Genomic DNA, 20,993 nt, shown 5'->3' on the forward strand with positions numbered 1-20,993 from the left:
GTACACTCGAGCAATATGTTATCGGACGCGAAAATCGATGGTTTTTTTTTCTCCTTTGCCAGCTCCGAAGTGTAATATAAATTTCCCGATAGTTTCCACTTGTGGAATACGTGTTTTTTTTATGCGCGATGCAATCCCGAAGGTATACAGCACACATATTTTACCGAGCGATATAACTTACACGCGGGGGGAGCGGGAAGTACGAAAGTTCTGTTGAACTTTGAGAGAGAGAGAGAGAGAGAGAGAGAGAGAGAGAGAGAGAGAGAGCGCTGCCCCGCAGACCGTAGGTTGATTCTTTACTGCAAGACGGTTAAGTTCGCTGCGTGGAAAAAGAAGGGGCATTAAAAAAGAGCGTTCCCTCTTCGAGCGTAACTTATTGGAAGCGAGTTTTATTGCGGCGCTTGTGAGAAAAATGTAACCGCGGCGCGACCTCGTGCACCTTATTCCGTTCGGTCGAGTAAGATTTTTACCTCCGCGGTATAACGAAATCTTTTTGTTCCGTAATCATCGGTGCCAACTTCGCGCGTCTAAAGCTTCGTATTCAGCGTGTAATTTAATCTCGGGAGATCGGATGAAGCTCGTTCAAAGGAAAATGCTTCGTGAGAGCAAGGTCGAGGACAAAATCGATTTTTCAAATTTAACATCCGAACCTCCTTTTTCGACCTACATAGTTATTCGGAACGTTCTCTTACCTACATACGTAAAAGCCGATGTGCGTTTGGCCAAAACAAACCTATTGTCGATGTAGCCGCGGTGCACCAAACATAACTCTTTCCAGCCGTCAGCTTAAACCAAGACGATTGTATATAGCATTCGCGACCGCGCTTCAAAGCCCTGCACTGCTCGGGGTCCTAGCTTTTACGAGCCATAATACGCGCTTGATGTAACGTTCGTTAAAGGCAGCCGGCCGCGGTTGAAAGAGAGGTAAAAAGCGAAATAGCCGCGATTCACACGATGAAATTGTATCATTATATAAAGCCCGACACAGTATAGAATGTGTGCAATGAGAAGATGATGTGATTTCAGCGTCGGCGTGCGGGGCAGGTGGAGGAGGCGGAAGCGGCGGCGGCTGGAACAAGTCGCCTGCTGGGACGAGCGGTGGTCGAGGTGGTCCGGCGCCGGGTAGCATCGCGATGCGATACTACCGGCTGTGGATCTACGCGTGTAACATAGTACTGCTGGGCAGCGCGCTCGGTTTCGTCGCAGCGGTTGGCCGCGCGCTTGTCTTTTCCGGCGACCCACGACGCTACCTCGTCCCGGGTGTGCCAAGGGCCTACGACCCGACGGCTCTCTACGCCTACCTTGCTCTCGCCGTCCAGCTCGGCTTGGTCCAGCTGCTCGGCTGCATAGCCGCGCGCCGACTCAGCGCCAAGCTCCTCAACGCCTACTGGGTGCTGTTGCTCGCTCTGCTCTTCGGGGACGCGGTCATCGGAGTCGCCTGGGTCTTCAGGTTCGAAAGGATGCGCGCCGATCTCAGGCCCAACCTCAGGCTCAGGCTCCAGGTGAGGAACGACTCTTCGAATATTACTCACGTATTTCTGTAGACGACGTCAAGTAAAATTGCAGCGCAGTGCGACCTCATTTGTCATTCGCGAGTATGCACCGCTGCACTGCTAATGCCTTTTTAATCTCTGCGCGGCAGCGAAAGTTTGCCGAAAATGAAAACACGAGCGGGAGAGACGCGAGTTTAAACGAATCTCACGACACTTTGATTATTAGCACGACTCGTCGCGCGTCGCGGAACTTTTATCCTCCAGTGCAGATCTATATACACACACACACACACACACACACACACACAAGTACAAATAAACTCTCGGACTTTGCGATTCAGAACTAACAACTTTTATCTAGTTACCGAGCTTCCTCCTCCTTTGTTCTTTCGCTGCAGTTTAAAGGACGACCTGCATAAGAGCGACCTAATAAAAGTAGTTTAATCGATTTTATTTTAATCGAGCGAAAGACTCGAATTAAACTTGTAACGGCCTTACCCTGCGATTGAGGTATAAATGAATTTCTTCAAACACAGAGAACTTATCCGGCTAATTTTGATTGCGACGTAGAATAGAAAATCAGATTCGTGCTATATAAAAGTCTGAATTAACGCCAAGGTAAAACGTGCTCGTCTGACTGTACCGTGACTCGATCTACTGATCGCGCCATTGGATTGCCGTGAAGCGAGGCTTTTTCCCGAACGATCGAGTGGGTTTGATTTTACACGTACACATACGCGAGAAATCTATTCTTTTCCAGCGTTTTGTTATCCAATTCGCGATCGGTTCAAGCTTGACACGCATAGCCTGCAGAGAAAGTGTAATTCCCTTGGTTTTCTCTGGCCGCTGCGCTTAAAAAAACATACCGGCAGTTAGTTTCCGTGAATAAAAAATGTATCGCGCGGTCTATTTTTGTAAGCATACTAGCGTCGACACGCATGGTAACAAAGCTCTTGAAAAATTCTATAAGCGATCGTTCGCTTATCGTGCAGGGCACATTATGTCGTAGGTTCTAGAGAATGAATTATTTTTGTTCATCATAGTCAATGGAGTAATTTTGTCCCTATGCACGCAATTATTGCGTACAAAGTGTATGCGATAGCCTCGTATACACTTTGTACGCAGTATACTTACGCGAACGATTGATTGGAAGCATTGAATAAAGATTTCGATGGATATATCGGAGAGCCCGGCGACCCGAGCTTCATTATTCACGGCGCAAGACGAGAAGGTGCTATGCTATCTATAAATATGCATAAGAGTAGACCATGCGCGACAGCCGATAACCTCTCCCTCATATCGCGCATCACACACACACACACACACACACACACACACACACACGAGGAAAATAAAGCGGTGCAATCGTTCACTCTGCCTCATAATCGTGTACTCAAATGTTCCAGGTGGAGTACAGCAAAGACACGCGGTTCAGCGAGCAGTGGGACCAGCTGCAGCGAGAGTTCTACTGTTGCGGGGTGACGGGTCCACTGGACTTTGGCTCGAACTGGCCCCAGAGCTGCTGCTCGGCGGCGGCGTTGGCGGCAAACAGCCCGGCTGGCGGCGGCGGCGTCGTGACCATGGAGTCCCTCGGCGTCAGCAAAACGGAACTGGAGAACGACGACATCAGCGGCTTGAGCAGCGGCAGCAACAGTAGCGGCAACAGCAGTAGCGTCGCGAACGCGACCGGAGTCTCGACGGAGCCCTGCCAGGAACCGTACAGCCAGGGCTGCGAGGTCCAGCTGATGCACTGGCTGAGAAAAACGGCGGACCTGCTCTTCGTGCTCGGCTTCTGCGTAATAGCCTTCACGAAGCTCTGCTTTCTCGGTATACTGCGCTACGAGATACGCGAGATGATACAGAAGATTCGGCTGCTACGCGAGCCGCCGCCTCCGACCGTGCCCTTCATCCAGTCCTTTTGCCCGGGACAGCCACCGCCAGCGCCGCCACAGCAGCAACAGCAGCTGCAGCAGCAGCTCATGGAGATACCCATGAACAACGGCAATATCGGTAGGAGGACTACCCTACCCATCGTCACCGCCCACTCCACTTCCGGTGAGTTATCGACCTGTGGCCTAGCCCTATAGCATCAACTTGTGTATTACGAGTTGTATAAAAAGATAATGCTTCTTTCGTCCATCAGCGTTAACGACTTGCCTGTTCAAGACATCAGGTCGCGTCAAACGCAAGGGGCAGTTCGGTATACACTCTTCTCAGACAATTGCGCGAGCCATTGTCAAAATAGTGACGCTCGTCGTAACCAACTTTACGGCCTTTGACTTTGTATGATTTCACGACGTTTAACTTAACAAATCCGCATTATGATTTCTATTGGTCAATATACGTCGACGTGAAAAATAATTATACGTTTGGAAGGATGTAAGTTATATTTAATTTCGTACGCTGTGGAGCACTCGTGACGTTGTAAAACTTAAGTTAAATGTGTACTCAATAATCGGTATAGCCTTTGATCGTGCGTTATATCGCAGTATCAAATTACCCGGGGACATAATCGATGGTATTTCACGTGGCAGTACTCTAGGGGATAGTAATCCATCAATTATTCATATTAAAACTGCCTACTTTTTTATGACATCATACCGCTTTGTAATAATTGTACAGAATAAATTAACCGAGTGACACTCGAGAAAGTCGATAATTCCGATGCATAATGTACAAAGATGTGTAGATTCTAAGAAGATTCGTACACCTACATTAATACGCAGCGTAGAAAGAAATCGCAGAGGCTATAATGTGTCTCTAATTTTCGAAGGGCTGCCACGATGATAAGGTATAGCAAAAAGCAATGTTGGATACGGTCGCGGAACATTTCTGGATCAATCGCGTTAGTGAGGGTTGAGGGATGATGCTCTTATTCCGCTAAACCCCAAGCCTCGAGTCGCATCACTCGTTGGTTCGTCGTGTATTATCTATACTACGAGGGCAGCTACAGCAGAAGCAAAACTTTAGTAACTTTTTACCGCATTAACTCCAATACGAGAGACTTTCGCTAATCGAATTGAAGCCGCGCGCACTACTTTATTAGATCAAACTTTTCTCACTCTGTAATTTTTCTTGATTTCATTAACGCCCCCGCACAGCTGTAGCGTTCAAACGTGTTTGAAGATAAAAGTGTGAAAAATTCAAAGTATAATAAAAGCCGCAAAAGAAGAATCGTATTGCTAGACTTTTGAATCGTGTTAAATTGAGCGAAAGCCATTATGTGAGCTTTCATTTAACAGTTCATTTGTACTCGGTCCAAAACGCGAATCCCGGCTGCAATCTCGTGTAACGAATGCGATTTCCCGAATAATCAGAAAGAGATAGAGAGGGGTGGGATAACACCGGGATCGGCTTGCATGAAAAAGGAAGGAATAAGAGAAAAGCAGTTGGCTGCGCGCAAACCACCGAGGCTCGATCTTATCTAAAGCTTGGCTAGCGGTATTAGAAGAGAAGGCGTAGAAGAAGAGGAAGAAGAAAAAGAAGCCATTCGAGCAATGAAAGCAATAAGCCCCCGTCGCATGGCCAAGTGCCAGACTCGTCGCTTTTTGTTAGCGCGACGGTGTCTGCATTTTTTTTCACTCGCGCGCGACGCGCGAATTCAGCGCTGTATAAGCGCGCACGTAAAGGGTTTCTTCGGCGCGATCGAAGATCTCTCTGCTAGACAGCTCTCGCGGATGCGAGTATCATAGCGGTGCATCATTATACACGGCCTAGTTTTGAGAAAGGAGAGTGCATGTATACGCGCCGGATCCATTTAGCCGGAGACAACACAAAGCCGCAGGCAATAACCGCGACAATCGCGCGCGTCTTTCGTTTTGTTCCATCATGTGATCGTAATTCTCTTTATACCCTGACTCTCTTTTCACATTTTCAGATATACTTCGACCTCAGAGACGACTATATAGGTCGGAACTGAAATTCAGCCGTATAGACGATCCGCTAATCGCTTTTCGCTTATACACTATCGCGCGCGCGCGTATGTGTGGGCTACAATTATAGACCGCTCCTTTGTTTTTCATCTCGAAAGAGCTTCCTTTGATTTTGATAAATTGCCGGCTGTTCGGCTCGCAGGGCGGATTTTTTTTATTTATCTCTTGAGAGATTAATCGATCCCTTATCATTTATTAACTCAGGCTATAGATCCATCAAGCTTCCAAACTACTCGAAGGCTCGACGATAAATTAACGAGACATTTCCGCTTTCATAGTATGAAAACCGAGAGCCGCCACCTTGATTGATCAGCCTTGGCTATATGTTTAAATAGGGCTGCCGTTCGATATTACACGCGAAATACTATACTGTTGCCACGAGAATATTCATCATTTTATCAAATATGGCCGGGGAAACGAGTTATACGTATATGAGTGCTATATGCGGATTTACACGCATTGATGAGAGACTAATGCAAAGATTCGTAATAAAGCTCATCGCGAAATATGAGTGTACGTCGCTATCATTGGATAAGCAATGGAAGCTGATGCGTATTAATGATTTACCTTTCTATCAGATTTCACCTGATGCTAAGTCAGCTGTGTAATAATAATGAGCTCTTCGCAGTAATTGCAAACAAAATTGTACGGTAACGTTAAATTCTATACACAGAACTTTAGTGCTTCGTAATTAGACTTTCAAAATAAATAGCACATAATGTTTATCAGCCAATTTATTTTAAAGCAAACAAGAGAGCATAAAATAATGTTTTTGATATATCATACGTAATATATAATGAATGCGCACATAAAGCTGTATTTATGTGTTATTCATGTGTTCCAGATTTTGTTTGCGATTCTGTGAATTCTATAGCGTGAATCGGATTAAACGCAGAAAATCGTATTATAAAAAGTACTTAATTAATCCGACATTTATTTTTCAGAATTCGCAGATTGATAGAAAAAAAATACCTTGGGCAACATTTTAATCCTTTCGCATCTCCTCTATGAATTGTTGAAGAATGTCTTATATTAAAAATTTTATGGACTAAAATGTAAAATCACGTATAGCGCACGCACGAAAGCGTAAAATAATTCATTTCATAACATATAGCGTGTTATAATGTAGATCGATAAAAAAAAGTATCGTTAAAAAATGTGAAAGAATCACAGAAATAGTCGATTGATTTATATAAACCATTGCATTATTTGTAATATAAAAAATTAAATTTAATGCTTCAAGCTTTTGCGCATTAAAATTGAAATTCTCGCAATTTTTTATATAAACTTATTTCACTTTGATTGAAACTCAAAACTTGATGGTTCTCATCAGCCGTACGATCGATAACCGAATACTAATTTCATTGAAAGCAATCAAGCTAGAGTTTTCCAGCTTATTCTTTTTTTTTTCAATTAAGTTTGAGTTATGACTGCAACATATGCAGATATTGGGAAATTCTCTAGGCATGAATGGATTATAAGGAGTGTTAACAAATGTTTGATAAACAATATATAAACTGTAAACATTTAGTGGTAATTATCTCGGTAGCCTGAAAATTGAAGAAGGTATAGGCAAAACTTTGAAAGTGATGCAATGTCACGTCGGCCGTCTACTTCTGAGATTTTAAAGAGATGCCGCTTTTTAAAGCAAATTTTCGATTCGCTGACATTGTAAATAAAATATCGTAGAACGAAGAGTAATATTGCTATTATTAGAGTAATATACTGCTCGGTCGGATATTGAGCGTCCGACCGAACCTGGACATCATCTACTGAGCAGGCAAATCGGCTGATCATCAGCAGTTTAAAAAATCGCTTTCATTTGTTTCAGGCACGACGTCGTTGTTCGTGCAGGCGGACGACTGTACAAACAGTAAGCATCCTTTGCTGGCGAGCAGCTTGCAGGACGGCGGGGCGGACAGCGACACCAACAGCCACTGCGCTCTCATCCTCGAGGAGTCGACGCCTCCGGCTCAGCACCACGCGACAGCCGCGAGTCGCGAGAAGAGCAACGGCAACAACAATTACGAGATGCGCGAGTTCAACAGGCGATTACTATTCTCCAGCAGTAACTCGACGACGACGGCGCCAACAACAGCACCTCTTTCAGCTACGGGAAACAACCCCCTCAGCTCGAGCGGTTCCACATCGGGCCTCACCAGTTCGCAGCAGCAGCAGCAATCCAGGCGCACCTGACTATGGACGCTCTGGCGCTCGAACGAAGGCAGCTGCTTCAGGCCCAGATCGTCGAGCGACGCCGCTGTTGCCGCCGCTGCCGCCTCGAGACTGCAATCCGTCGCCGCCTACAACTGACCCGAGCGTTACTACGCGCGCGACCTGCGCTTCGTGTACGCGTGCAAGTGCGCCCTGGGCAGTCACTCGACGACCGAGCCACTGGACTCTATTTAAAGAGTGCTCTATAGCTACTAGAGTGTGAACTCTCCTCGTGCGCGCGCGAACATCAGCTGTATACTTTCATACACACACACACACACACACACACACAAACACATACACACACAACACACATGGCACATGCGCGCACACACAAACACATACACACAGCTTGAGTGCGAAAAAGTCGACGACGCCGTCGTCGACAAGAACAACTATTGTCCCTACGAGTGAACACTCGGTGAACGTGTACTGTACGTTTTTCCTTCTTTGAGAATAAACACATACATACATAAATACACACACACGCGCGCGCGCGCAGACACAGGTATATATAAGAAATACATACGATTAATCTAGACTATATTATAGTGGAGAACAAAAGGCAGCAGCGTACTGCAGAGATGAAGATGGAAATATACATGAAAATTACCCACCGAACGAATGTACACACACTGCCGGCTCAGTTTGCCCAAACGTCTACACAATAGGTTTTGAGAGAACCGCTCAACTGCATAGTTTTTGCGCACCGCGTGGCAGCTGCCCTCGCTCGCCCGCACATGTTCTGTCAGAATTTATTTGTCGCCAGCGGCTGAGTTAAGGCGCGCGCGTTTCCCGAAGACTATTATATTATACATATATACATACGTACGTATCCCTAATGTTACATTATTATTATTATACATACATTATTATGCATTTGCGATTATACAGGGTGAGTGCATCGGGCAGTGATGACGCAAGCGCTCATTTTTTACAAAATACTCGTATATATCTATACCAACTCAGTACATGTGCTTATTATTAATTGCATTTTCGGAGAGCACTCTGTTGCTGCTGCATTAATGGATGAATACTCGTAAAGCTTCTTACGAACTCACATCAATTTCACGCTCTCGTAGTCACACTTGAGGCACGCAGGTTCGCCTGAGTTCGCGGATCGATAAGCTGAAAGGGATTTGCTTTTATATATTTGTTCTCTTTCTCTCCTTCTTTCTCTCTCATCGCCAAGATTCAAATTTAGCGAATCGACGCAATTGTTAAAATATGTGTCCTGCTTCGCGCGTCATTTCTGACTGATGCATCTGTCCGTTACGGTCTTCTATTAATTTAACTATGAACTTGTACAGTTGCGCTGGACTATTATGATGTAATCTAAGATAGATCGAGGCAGTTAGGAAGTTTTTGCTATTTACTAGTATATGAACGTATAACGCGCGGTATATAGGCTTGCTCGTTTTATAGTTTCTCGCGTATAGGTGCAACTTTTTAAGCATTTTAAAGCCCGAGTTATTTTAACTTGGTTAGATAAAGCTTAATGAGTTACAAAACAAATTCTCAAATGAACAGTCGCCGTTCGCGATAAATATTTGCATACTTCTGTTCGTGATATACATACTACTGCGCCATATTTGTTATATTAAGACCACGAAAGTCGCTAAAAAAAATACATTTTCGCATCGTCATAATGAACTAACTAGTTTGACGTTTCAAGAGGTTGAAGATATATGTCTTTAATTATATAATACCGGCAACGGAATTTATACAACTGCAGGCCCTATAGGTCTATATAGAACGTTCGCTTTTTAGGTTTTAATTAGAGATGAATTGTTAAGTCGTACTCTATATACTATAGCGTATATATATATGAGGAGGGAAAAGGCAAGCTGATAAAAGAAAAATAATCGTTTCGTTCCTTCGTTATCAGCATACGCTAAGTATGTGACGCCACCAGAAAGAACCAATTACGCCACGAAATTATGGCTCAAAATCCGAATTTAATTTAGAGACGTGCCAAAATCGATGAAACTATTCTTCACGTCGAAATTCGTTCGTGTGTCGACAGGACGGACACAAGAGATGAAATCAATGACAATGAGTCGCTATCGGTTTTTCTTCATTATATTACAATTCAAACGCTAAAACGATATCCCACTGCAGCTTCGATTTCAAATAACAGTGTTTTTCACGCTTAGATTCTTTACAAAATAAAAAAGCAGGTCATATTTTTCACATAAAAAATGTAAATATACTCATTCTCACAATCAAGAACACAAACACGCGAAACACAGTAGGGTAAAAAAAAATCCAAAAATACAACAAAAACAAAAGAACATTATAATATAAAGCGATAAATAAAAATTTGTAGGGTCTTAAAGTTTATCGACAAAATAAAAAGCAACTTAAAATTTTCCTTCCATCACCGCATAATTATAATATAAAAAGAAAACGAGGCCTGTAATCGCCACCTCAAATTAAACTACAAGATTAAACCACCATAAAATAAAGTTTTGAAGGATTTTTCTCAAAATAACTGTATGCGCCTTATTCTAAATAATGGATCCATAAAACATTGAATTTCATTATTGACGACTACATTGCAGAAGGCGACCGAATCTCATTCACAAAAATAGTACATTACGATACGTGTGACTTAAATGGTTCTTTTTTACACGGCGCAGTTAGCACCCGAGCGTAGCGAGCAAATGTTCCTGTAATACACAAAGTTACACACACACACACACACACACACACACACACCATATATATATATTACATCTTTCATCTCGAGAAGAAAAAATTGAACAAATGTACACGGAAGATGCCAATCTCCCAATATCTGCCGTTATCTTTCCCTTTTTACATCACGAGTTCGAATACTGCGCAGAGACTTAGGTCCACGCGCATCACGGATATAGAGTACTTGTGCTTTCACTTGGGAAGACTATATAGAAGAGGAAAAAAACGGAAGCAAAAAAGAGTCGCCTAGATTTTTTTAACAAAAGCGCATATTTTTTGCGGCGAATACTTTTTTCAGATGTTGTATACTCGACTTCAAAAGAAAAAAGAAGACTGCAGAATCAACAAGGTTCGAATAGTTGAACAGAAAAAACCACGACGGTTGTGTCCTCCTCGTATGCTTTAGCGAATTCACAAAGATGCGTCTCTATCGCCTTCGTGTAAATGTCCTTGTTTTGTACAAGCTTTGTAAACTGAATGGGAAAATTTTACGAGAGAATGAGAAAGAAGAATGAAATATTGTCGGAGAGATTGCATGAGAGGATGGCGGTATAGCTCAGAGCGAAGCAAAGGCCGCAGAGAGAAAGAGAAGAACACGAAGAAGCGGAGGAAAAGGAGGACACGCGAATTGGATTAGCTTAGATTGGAAGTACTGCAAAAAAGGATAAGAAGAAGCGACCAATGTTATAACCGACCAAACAGTAGAGCGATAAGAAAACTTTTTGCTACTCTCAGCTCTTGAAAGTAGCCTGGCTCTCCCTGATTATTCAGATTGCGACGACACGACGAGGACCGAGCTTTCCACAGGATTCGATACAACGTATAATATATCCGCATGTATAAATTTATTTCACGCACAAACAGACGTCTATGTTTTTGCCTACACGATGGAAATGAAAGAGAGGCATCTCTCTCGACACAAACACACACGCGCGCACGCGCGTGCGCGTAGAAGAAGCTTCTCATAAAATGAAAACGCGAAAATGTGGATCTGCGATTCGTGATATTACAATGGAATTTCTCTTCCGGCATTCCTTCTATTGTCGTGACCTCAGAGACAAAGCTTTGAAGAATGTTGTGCAGCGCGGTTTTATGTGCTTTCGTGAAAGAAAACATTTAGTTTCCTATGCACGCCAAGCAGTTTCATTGTATCCATCGATGCGACATTAAATATATTGCAGAGATAGACTCGCGGCAATTATTCTAGACTTTTTTGACGAAATTCGCTGAAATAGCGATATTTTTCAGTTATGTCACATGCGGATGAAAAATGAACATTGCTGCACACGCGCGCTCGCGCGCTGATCACAAACACAGCACATTCGACCTTTAGAAACGGTCAATCTAGGTCAAGATCAACAGATTTTTCTAGCGCTTTTTCCACTCAAGATATCTATACACCGTGGCTGCATGAATATTTTAATTTGAAAAAATTGTTTTTCATCGCACACACACACACACACACACAGAAGCGCAAAAACATCCGACTAATTTCCGCATGGAAAAGCTAAAGCTCGGCTTAGCCGTGAAATTCAAATATTCATAAGAAAACAAATTCGCGGTGTTTTGAATAATACAGTCAGTAGGAAAGAACGTTCAATGGCCTAAAAGTTTTAAACTCGCACAATATTGTTTTAATCTACTTACAAGCTATATAGGATTTATTAGGTTTAAATATATGCGAGTCGCCGTATATATTGTACAAGCTCGCTGCGTTACCAGCAGCAACAGTAGCACTAATTTTCGTAAACGCAATCATCGCGTACTATACTGCAGTAATCCCTTTTCTAATGCCCCAACAGCAGACGGAAATATTAAAGTGAAATTCCCCACGTGCAATTGCCTGCTTTACTTGCTTATAGCATATATAACATACCAGCACGAACATCTTATTGGGGGTGCGAGTTAATCAAAGTAACTCTCGGTGCAGGCTATGCAGGGAAGCTCGCAATCGTCGTGCAACCGACCTGATCAGTCGCGAATTAAAATCACGATGCGTATAAATTTCTTTTAGAGATCCATTTTTGAGTTTACTGTCGCTTGTTGCGTGCGGTGCTAATTAATATTCATTATATGGATCGCGATCATTGTGTGTTTTTACGATTCGATTGTAAATTATTCTTCGCTTTTTTACTATTCAAATGCCTTTCTTCGTCTGACGATCGTCATACCAATGAATTACAGCAAAGATCAATATGTTAATTTATAGATATCAGTCTAGTCGCATATACGAAATTTTGTCAAAACAAGTGTAAGCTTTAACGTCATGACAGTGCTGTAATCACGTTGCGATAAATGTATAGACCAGTCTGTCATCGGCATTTATAATTACAGAAATGTGTGTCGCTGAAAAAGTTCAAGCAGCTATTCATTCGATAGTCAGCTATATAAGTTTTCGACAAACAAACGCGTTGTGTGCAGGCACGCGCGCTGTGCTTTAATGATAAATGAAGCTACGGGAATTGATCGCGCAATAATAACGGCCATATAACTGCTGCAGTGTATAGGAAAAAAAAACTTTTCGAACATTTTTCGCTGCTAAAACTGTCGTAAGCCTATGGATTATTTTTACTATGGCCAACCAATCATCCGATAGTTATATACATCGCACAGCGCTCACTTTACGGCCCGTGCGAACGGAAGCCCAAAAGAGAGCTGTAACAAAGAAATAACCAGTCGGCGGTCTGTTACGCTTCGTAGTACTTGTGTGCATGTGTGTTTGTGTGTGTCGAGGAAGACAGAGAGAAATATGGAGCACGTGCTCGAAACGCGCGGAGCGTATACGTGTGCGTTCTGTCTGTATCTGCGCCGGCGGCAGAGTCTAGCATCAATCGATATTGATATTATCTTGCCGCTGCAGTATAAGTTTTAGCGCAAGCAAGCGCGAGTATAGTCTCTCGTATTGATTTATGCCATAGTCGAAACGCCGCCACCGTCGTTGCTGGTCTCTCTCTCTCTCTCTCTCTCTCTCTCTCTCTCTCTCTCTCTCTCTCTCTCTCTCTCTCTCTCTCGTCACCACCACACCCCGCACCCTCCTCGTCCTATAGGCTACACAGCATCCCCCACCAGTGCTAGCTCTTTCTCTTTCCCTCCCAGCTCTCTGGTCTAAAATCTGTCTGTATGTATTGTTGTCCTCTTCAAGCTGCTATATGCATATATGGTGCGGTATACGAAAGATGAATCAGGGGCTATAACTTTGTTTCGATTGATCAACGGCGCGCGTAATTCGTGTCAGGGGTAGTAGTTGAGACATATGAATGTGATAATGCAAGAGATGTCTAACGTCCTACTCTCGTATACGCCCAATGAGATCTTCGCTCTTGAATTTTTTACGAGTGACTCGGTTCGCAACTGTTACTTATAAGTGTATATATACATGCGCATGATGCCTACAAACAGAGAGAGGGAAAAAGAATTTCGGGGGAGAATAAAATCCGAAGCAAAAGTTCAAGTTTAGGTAGGCTCTCGTCGCAAGCTCTGAAGGATCTACCCAGCGGCTGTGTATTTAATGCACACACAGGGGCCAGTCATGTATACTACCTACACAGGTGTATACCCTGCGGAGCCTCGGGCCGCGAAGACAATGAGCTTTTAAAGAGGCTAAAGAGGCCCTTGAACGAGCTTCTCTTGTCACCACAGGTCGCCATCTCGACCACCTATACTCTTATATTCTCCGTGTGTGATCAGTGATGCAAGCAGCCGGCGCGGGCAAGGAAATAGGATGAAATAGATTTACCGAGAGAGGGACAGGGGCAGAGCTGAAAAGGGGGCAAAAACGAATAGTCGATCAATGCGAGAGCCGCCGGCTGCACGAGAGAGCGAGCTTCCCTCCTTATGCCTCGCGTGGCCGTAGGTGTGTGTGTGTGTGTATGTGTATATATATATATTGTATATAGTCGTTCAACTGCTGCAGCAGCCGCTGCGTACTATGCAACTCGAGATTGGAAAGTCAATGAGGCGTTTGACGAATATGGCCGTAGGTGTACGCATATATATATATATACACACACACACGCACACACACACAGACATATACACACCTACCATCAACAGCGCAGCCGAGCTTTTTCTCTTATTAACCAATGCCGCGGCGACAACACACATAGTTTTGACTTATACACACGCTTGTATATAAGTTTTGTATAGATGCATTTGCTGAAAGACTCGCTTGCTCATTCAAGTTCACGCTGTGCTCGGATGTAGAGAAAACGCGAAAACTATATAGGAGAATTAATCTATATGCATGTAGATACGTAACACTGTTACCGATTACTATGTACGATCATCAGGGGAAGTGCGTGCAAATTGCGTCGTATTAATTATTCTTCAATTATTCAATGTACATTATACTTGTTGTAACATTTGGTTGGAAAATAATAATCGGCGGTTTCGTGTAATATACATATAAGTTTTTTTAGATAGCTCATAGAATTTGTATAGGATATTTTAAAATTACACAAACGGATCACGTGACAAAATTCTTAAACCTACTTTTGTATTGTCTAAATTTTTTAATTAAACTTTTGATCAAAAACAAATCGTATAAGATAAAAAAATTGTTGAGAGCTGTATGGCATGTTATATAAAAGAAATTTAAAAGAAAGACTCGAATGAATTGTAAAACTCTTATTTTTTACGCTATATTTTTATGGTTTTTCTTTGTTTGGAATAAAATTAATCGCGCGTCGACGAGTGGATAAAATAAACGAAACCATAAGAAAATACGCAGAAGAGATGATACTCTGATTCGTTAACTAAATATGAGACAACTATAACTGAGGGCCAAATGAACGTTCGTGCAAAAAATAAACCATAACACACTACCATCTACTAATGAAATATCTAAGAATAAAATGACCCTAAAATAGTTGCCAATTACTCGTCCTTAGAAAACAACGAATAACAAAGATATACACACACGAAACCTTTTAAGTTAACGAAACGTGAAACTCTTATGCATTATCTTGAAAAATGAAAAAGCGACGAAGGCGTGACTCTAGCAGACACTCACCTGAACTTCTAATCTATAGACGCTATCATAGACTACGCAATTTTCCCTGATTATATGATACACAAATACTGACAAATAATTTGCGCTTGTTACTGGATAAATGGGAACAAATAGAATTATGTACGACAAGAGAAAAATATACGTTCCAGAAATATGAATATTTGTATATACAATTTAATTAAAGGAAATATCATCAGTTGAAGAGATTCTGTTGATCAACTTAATGTAAATATATATATATATATATATACCTATTATTCATAAATTTATGTTGCTTTAATATTTATAACTCAGTTCCTTTATCCCTGATATTACAAAAATGTAAAATTTGATCATGAATTTGTTTATTTTGCAAGTCTTGCTTATAGCATTTGAATGAAATATCTTTCTTTAACAAAACAGTAACCGCTCAATGAGATACGAACGCTCATTGCGTTTACAGTCGAATAAAAATGCTATTGTTAATTTAACATCTGAAACAAAATGATACTATTTGATTTTTCAATTTTCGCAAAACAGTGCATAATTTATGTATGTATATATATACACACACACACACATACAATCTTTTATACTGTGTTTATTATAAATATTTCTTACGAGGAATGTAATAAAGTGTAATAACATTTTCAAGCATTGAAATTGCAGGCAATCATTAAGTCAGCAAACTATAGATTAACTATAATAAAATAAGCATCGCAAAATATGATTGAAAACAACATGAATTAGTATTACAAATATATGCGTCCAACAGCTTACACCTCGCAGCTTTACAATATAATACAGGATCTTCTAAACACTAATAATTTATTATCACACGAGCATGCAAAAAAAAATAGTATATTGTGCAACTGGGGGGGGGGGGAAGGGCGACTTCTAACGAGTGCTCAAATTTCACCCGAGGTAGAAATTACCCTCCCCCCTTGTTGCACACTGTACTTTTTTTGACAAGTGCCTGTAAAGACCCCTTTTCATGCATATAGAGTGAATGGTAAGTTGCGCATTTTGAGTCGTAAACCACTCTCTTTGAAAAAATATCAATATTTTACAAAAATTTTTTTAAATTTTCAAAAATTTTCAAAAATTTGATTATTTTTGAGTGTTTTTGAGTGTTTATGAGTAGCGCGAGGAAATAGCCATTCTCTCCCGCTGCAGAGCAGCTTGCCATTCACTTTAGAGGCATGGAAACGGGTCTTTTTCATGTACGTGTTAAGAAAAATCTATTAAAAGTCATACACATGCAAGAAAGATGTATTAACAATCTGAGATAAGATGATTAGCAATCCGAGTTCATAAGCCAAACTATAAACATTACATGCACCTTTAAAAAAAAAACTAATAATCACTCACAACAAGTTTTTTCATTCATATTACAAACAAACAGGTTTTATACAAGTATAAAATAAACGCTTTTCAAGATGACCACAAGCGTGATTATAAATTCAAGATGAAATTATAGTTCAACTTCATCATTTAGCATTTATCACAAAATAAAAGTAAACTTCAACTTTTATAATTCACGATTTAACAGAGAAAAACATGTATAGTGTTGAAGTTTATGTTCGCGATATTGTCTATCGGCCAAGCGTCCGGTATAGTAGTGTAGAGCCTTAGGAGCATATATATATATATATATATATATATATATATATATATATATCCCAGGACTTTAAAGAAAGTGCGCTGCAAGTTCGACATGAGGCTTAACGGGGAATTACTGTAGAGATATGGCAAAAAGTTGCTGGAATGGCAATTTTTTAGTTTTCCTTTATACCGGCGGAAACGTTCCTCCAGCCTTGACGAAAACGATTCTTGTTTCGCCCTTCCATCCGTTGGAAAACCAATCAACGAGTTAATGCAGCTAGTATATATATACGTGTACGAACGCCTCGATTTTTCATTGTTGGAAGATGAAAACCAGCAGGAAATGAAACCTAACATTCTCAACGAATCTCTTGAAAGTTTCCAAAAAAAAGGTTAAAACGTGCGACCAAAAATTCAAATGGATTCTCATGTGATTAAAACGATGCATTAGGGGGTCTGGGATGTGAGTTTATAAGAGAGATGGTCCTAAATAAAGACGGCGAGAAAAACAAAGCACTATTATTTTACCAGTTACATCTACACCAATGCACACGCACACACACACACATATACACACTCTTTCCACGTACTTTACATGAGGGATCGTCGTCTTGGCGTAAGACGTAAAGAAATGAAAAAAATTTTTCTTGAATATACCTCATGCCTATCGATGCACTCAAAAGTCTTTCAGATAACAATAATAAAAAAATATATTAATCGAACGCTAAAACTAGTATCTCGATCTGTCATTTGGACCTCGTTTACAACCAAGATTTGTAACAAAAAAAAAAAAAAAAAAATGGGGAAAAAGCGAAAAAAATGCCCACAAGGAAAGTACTGCGATTTTTTAATTGCGCATCTTTCGCAGTCTCTCAATTCTAAGTACATGTACGGCACATCTTTTTATATGTAAAAAAACAACCGAATCATCACTGACATCGCACATAAACTTGGAAAATTTCACAAAAGAAACATCATTAGCATAAATGTTCTAAGAGAAATTAAAAAAAAAATTGATCGGCTAATACAGTCGGAGTATCGTCCTTATTGGGTTATTATTGTCACTCTCGCACCTTTCTATACATTTTTACTTTCACGCTGGAGATTACTGCGAAATCTTTAGTATATATTATTATATACAGGCGACTCGCTCGACCATCGCAAGCTGTATCCTCGCAAAATCTGTGGTGTGTGTTTGTATAATATAATATAAGCGATTAAAGGGCTATAGCTTCTAGATCGCTCTCACAAATGTAATACTCGCTCATTTACGAAGTAACGATACTGTACACGCTATTCCTATATGTATATTATAGGTTGAGCCAAGTACTCGGTTCAAGTCATTCGCTTTCGTTATACGTCCTTCTCCTTCATATACATGTACATCATATATACCTAAAAGTGCAGTTTACAATTTTTTCAGCGTTGATTGGTGAATGGGAACAAAATATAGCACTATATACGTTAGCTTACACATAATGTTCCGATATATACATGCTTCATCATTATATTGTATAAAGAAAAATTTGCCGCTTTCAACTTTTAAGTACAAAAGCACGAATCACTGTACGCCTCATTTGTTGTGCGCACCCCTATATAGCGTCGTGTGGTAACGACTAATTTCAGCGGAACTATCGAAAAAAAGTGTATAAGCATCTGGAGAGGAATGTGTAGTGCGCGAGGAGATGGAAAATGAAAAACGAATGACTTGAGTCGAGCTATATAGAGGGAGGAGTATATATATGCATGCACATTAGAAAACGGAGGGAGCAATAGGTATAATGATTACGTATATATAGAAAAGAAAGCGAGACGAGCGAATGAGAGCAAGTGAAAGCGCAAAAGCGAGGGAATAGAAGAAAGGGAGCTTCAAATAGTGCCTGATGCTTAATTACCCACGCATATAGCTCATATATATGTGTATATATATATATATATATATACACACATAACTGTATTATTATGCGAAAGATGGCAGATATATACATCTATAATAGAGCAACAAGTGGTGTTTAGTTGATCGATGAAGAGAGCGAACTTTATTGTATAGGTGCAGCGCGACAAAAAAACAAAACGAGAGAAATGATTTACCGAACTGTGCGCTGCGCTGTTCTCTTTCTCCGCAATGCTGGAGTTCCGTGTGCAAAAAAAATCGAGCGCATATGGGCGCATACAATAGTAGCGATGAGTATAATAGACGCAGAAGATTTTGGTGAATCATTTCTTTCCCTCTCTCTCTCTCTCTCTCTCTCTCTCTCTCTCTCTCTCTCTCTCTCTCTCTCTGCGCACTGTACGCATTCCATCGAGATGAACTGTGTGTTGTGAGAATCTTCCAAAATTGTATTCATCGATATTTTTCAATATTAACTCTGTCATCTAGAAAGTACCTGTATACATTGTATAAAAACAATGAAAGAAGAGATAAAAATTAAACGATAAGACTCGCTCCTATTAATATATACCTAAATAGAGCTCCGAATTTTCGTCAATCCTTATTAAGCGATCGACGATAGTTTTCTATCCGTATAGGCGAATTTAATGAGCGTTTCGTATGTATATATTATTCGTATATAATTATAGTTATCACAACCCCCGCATCGCATTTACACTGTGAATTATATAAGTTGCGTATATTATATAATGTATGTATACAACCCAAGGGGGTAATTCGTGAGAAAGAGCTGAGAGGCAGCTATTAGATGAGGGTAAAAAGGAAGGTGTGGAAAAAGAGCGATTAACGCGAGTACTGATGCGAGCATCGATGAGCTTTGACGTCCCGCTGCAGTGTATAATTGTACGATGTTAAATTACAAGATTAACGCAGAGACCCCCTCCCATATATCCTGTGTATTCCTCCGTATACGTAACTGTTGTACCTATAGAGACCAAAGAGAGAAAGAAAAGAAGAATAAGCCTCTTGTCGCTACCTTTATATATATACACACACACACGCGCGCGCGTATGTCTGTCACTATTATGCCTGTAATGTACGTATATATACCACCGAATGGCCGGTCCGTGTTATTACTCGATGCTCGACTCAATTAACTGTATATAATTGACTAACTGTATGTCATTCTAACTCTATGTAAATACTGTTAAACGCAAGAAGCGCTGATGAATAAGAAACAATGAAAAACAAAAAAATACGAATATATATATATATATATATATATATATATATATATATATATATATATATATATATGTATGTATATATACACACACACACACAAATGAAATTGGTTATTTATAGTATATGCATAACTGATGGCTCTAATGCATTACTCACTTTAATTTCCGGCTCCTTCACTCGCAGGATCGTGTCGAAAGTCGCTCCACCAATCACCACCTTCATAGATTAAACAAATACTTTTTAAATACAATCATTACAACTGCAAACTAACAAGATTATGTATCATACGTAGTAGAGATTACGCCTAAGTATATGTATATACAAATCTTATTTTACATTAAAATACATCTGTATATACATATATTATAGATAATTCATTGAGTTGTACAGAAGACAAACAAGATGAAACTTTTTTTACATTTTTTGAGGTATATTCATAAGAAATTACTATCTAGAAATAATAATGATAATAACGAGTAAGCAAATGAAACGATATGTTATCAATCCTTTTTTTAAGTTCAATTGACAAATTATACGCTCTTCATTCGACTCTTCTTTGTAGACCTTTATTATAATAAAAGTTATAAATTTTAATCAACATATACTTCGAATTCTTTTGTTCTTATATATAATACAATCATAATAATACGAATCCATGCAGTAGTACGGTATAATGTTAACAACATACGGGATTCGTCTTTTTCTCATTCAAGACTTCCTGGCAGCCGTCTACCCGTGCGGAAACATTGCCTGGTAGGTCGACGAGATGTAGCGCTATTTCAGCCGCAACCCCAGCATTATTTTTAATGAGGGCCTTGTCTGCAAGCAAAAACGGTGAAATAAGAAAGTATAAAAAAAAAAACAACGAGTAACTATATGTTATTGCAGAAGATTAAAAGTGCAGAAACAATACAGTGTGAGGC

At 40.5% G+C, this 20,993-nt stretch overlaps 2 protein-coding genes across 2 annotated transcripts in view; one reads left to right on the forward strand and one right to left on the reverse strand.

Moving 5' to 3' along the window:
* The window catches only part of LOC100678399, a 38,595-nt gene extending 22,369 nt beyond the window's left edge, over positions 1–16,226 (forward strand). Inside the window, exons 3-5 of the mRNA XM_016988716.3 lie at positions 1,027–1,502; positions 2,900–3,548; positions 7,257–16,226. Of these exons, the coding sequence (XP_016844205.1) occupies positions 1,027–1,502; positions 2,900–3,548; positions 7,257–7,621 (1,490 nt within the window). The 3' untranslated portion in view covers positions 7,622–16,226. The remainder of the gene's footprint in view (positions 1–1,026; positions 1,503–2,899; positions 3,549–7,256) is intronic.
* The window catches only part of LOC100678438 (pseudouridine-metabolizing bifunctional protein C1861.05), a 57,835-nt gene that overhangs the window by 33,266 nt on the left and 3,576 nt on the right, over positions 1–20,993 (reverse strand). Inside the window, exons 5-6 of the mRNA XM_031929014.2 lie at positions 20,759–20,889; positions 20,227–20,286 (exon numbers count right to left, since the gene is read on the reverse strand). Of these exons, the coding sequence (XP_031784874.1) occupies positions 20,227–20,286; positions 20,759–20,889 (191 nt within the window). The remainder of the gene's footprint in view (positions 1–20,226; positions 20,287–20,758; positions 20,890–20,993) is intronic.

The sequence above is a fragment of the Nasonia vitripennis genome, chromosome 4, assembly GCF_009193385.2.
Source record: "Nasonia vitripennis strain AsymCx chromosome 4, Nvit_psr_1.1, whole genome shotgun sequence".
Taxonomy (NCBI): domain Eukaryota; kingdom Metazoa; phylum Arthropoda; class Insecta; order Hymenoptera; family Pteromalidae; genus Nasonia; species Nasonia vitripennis.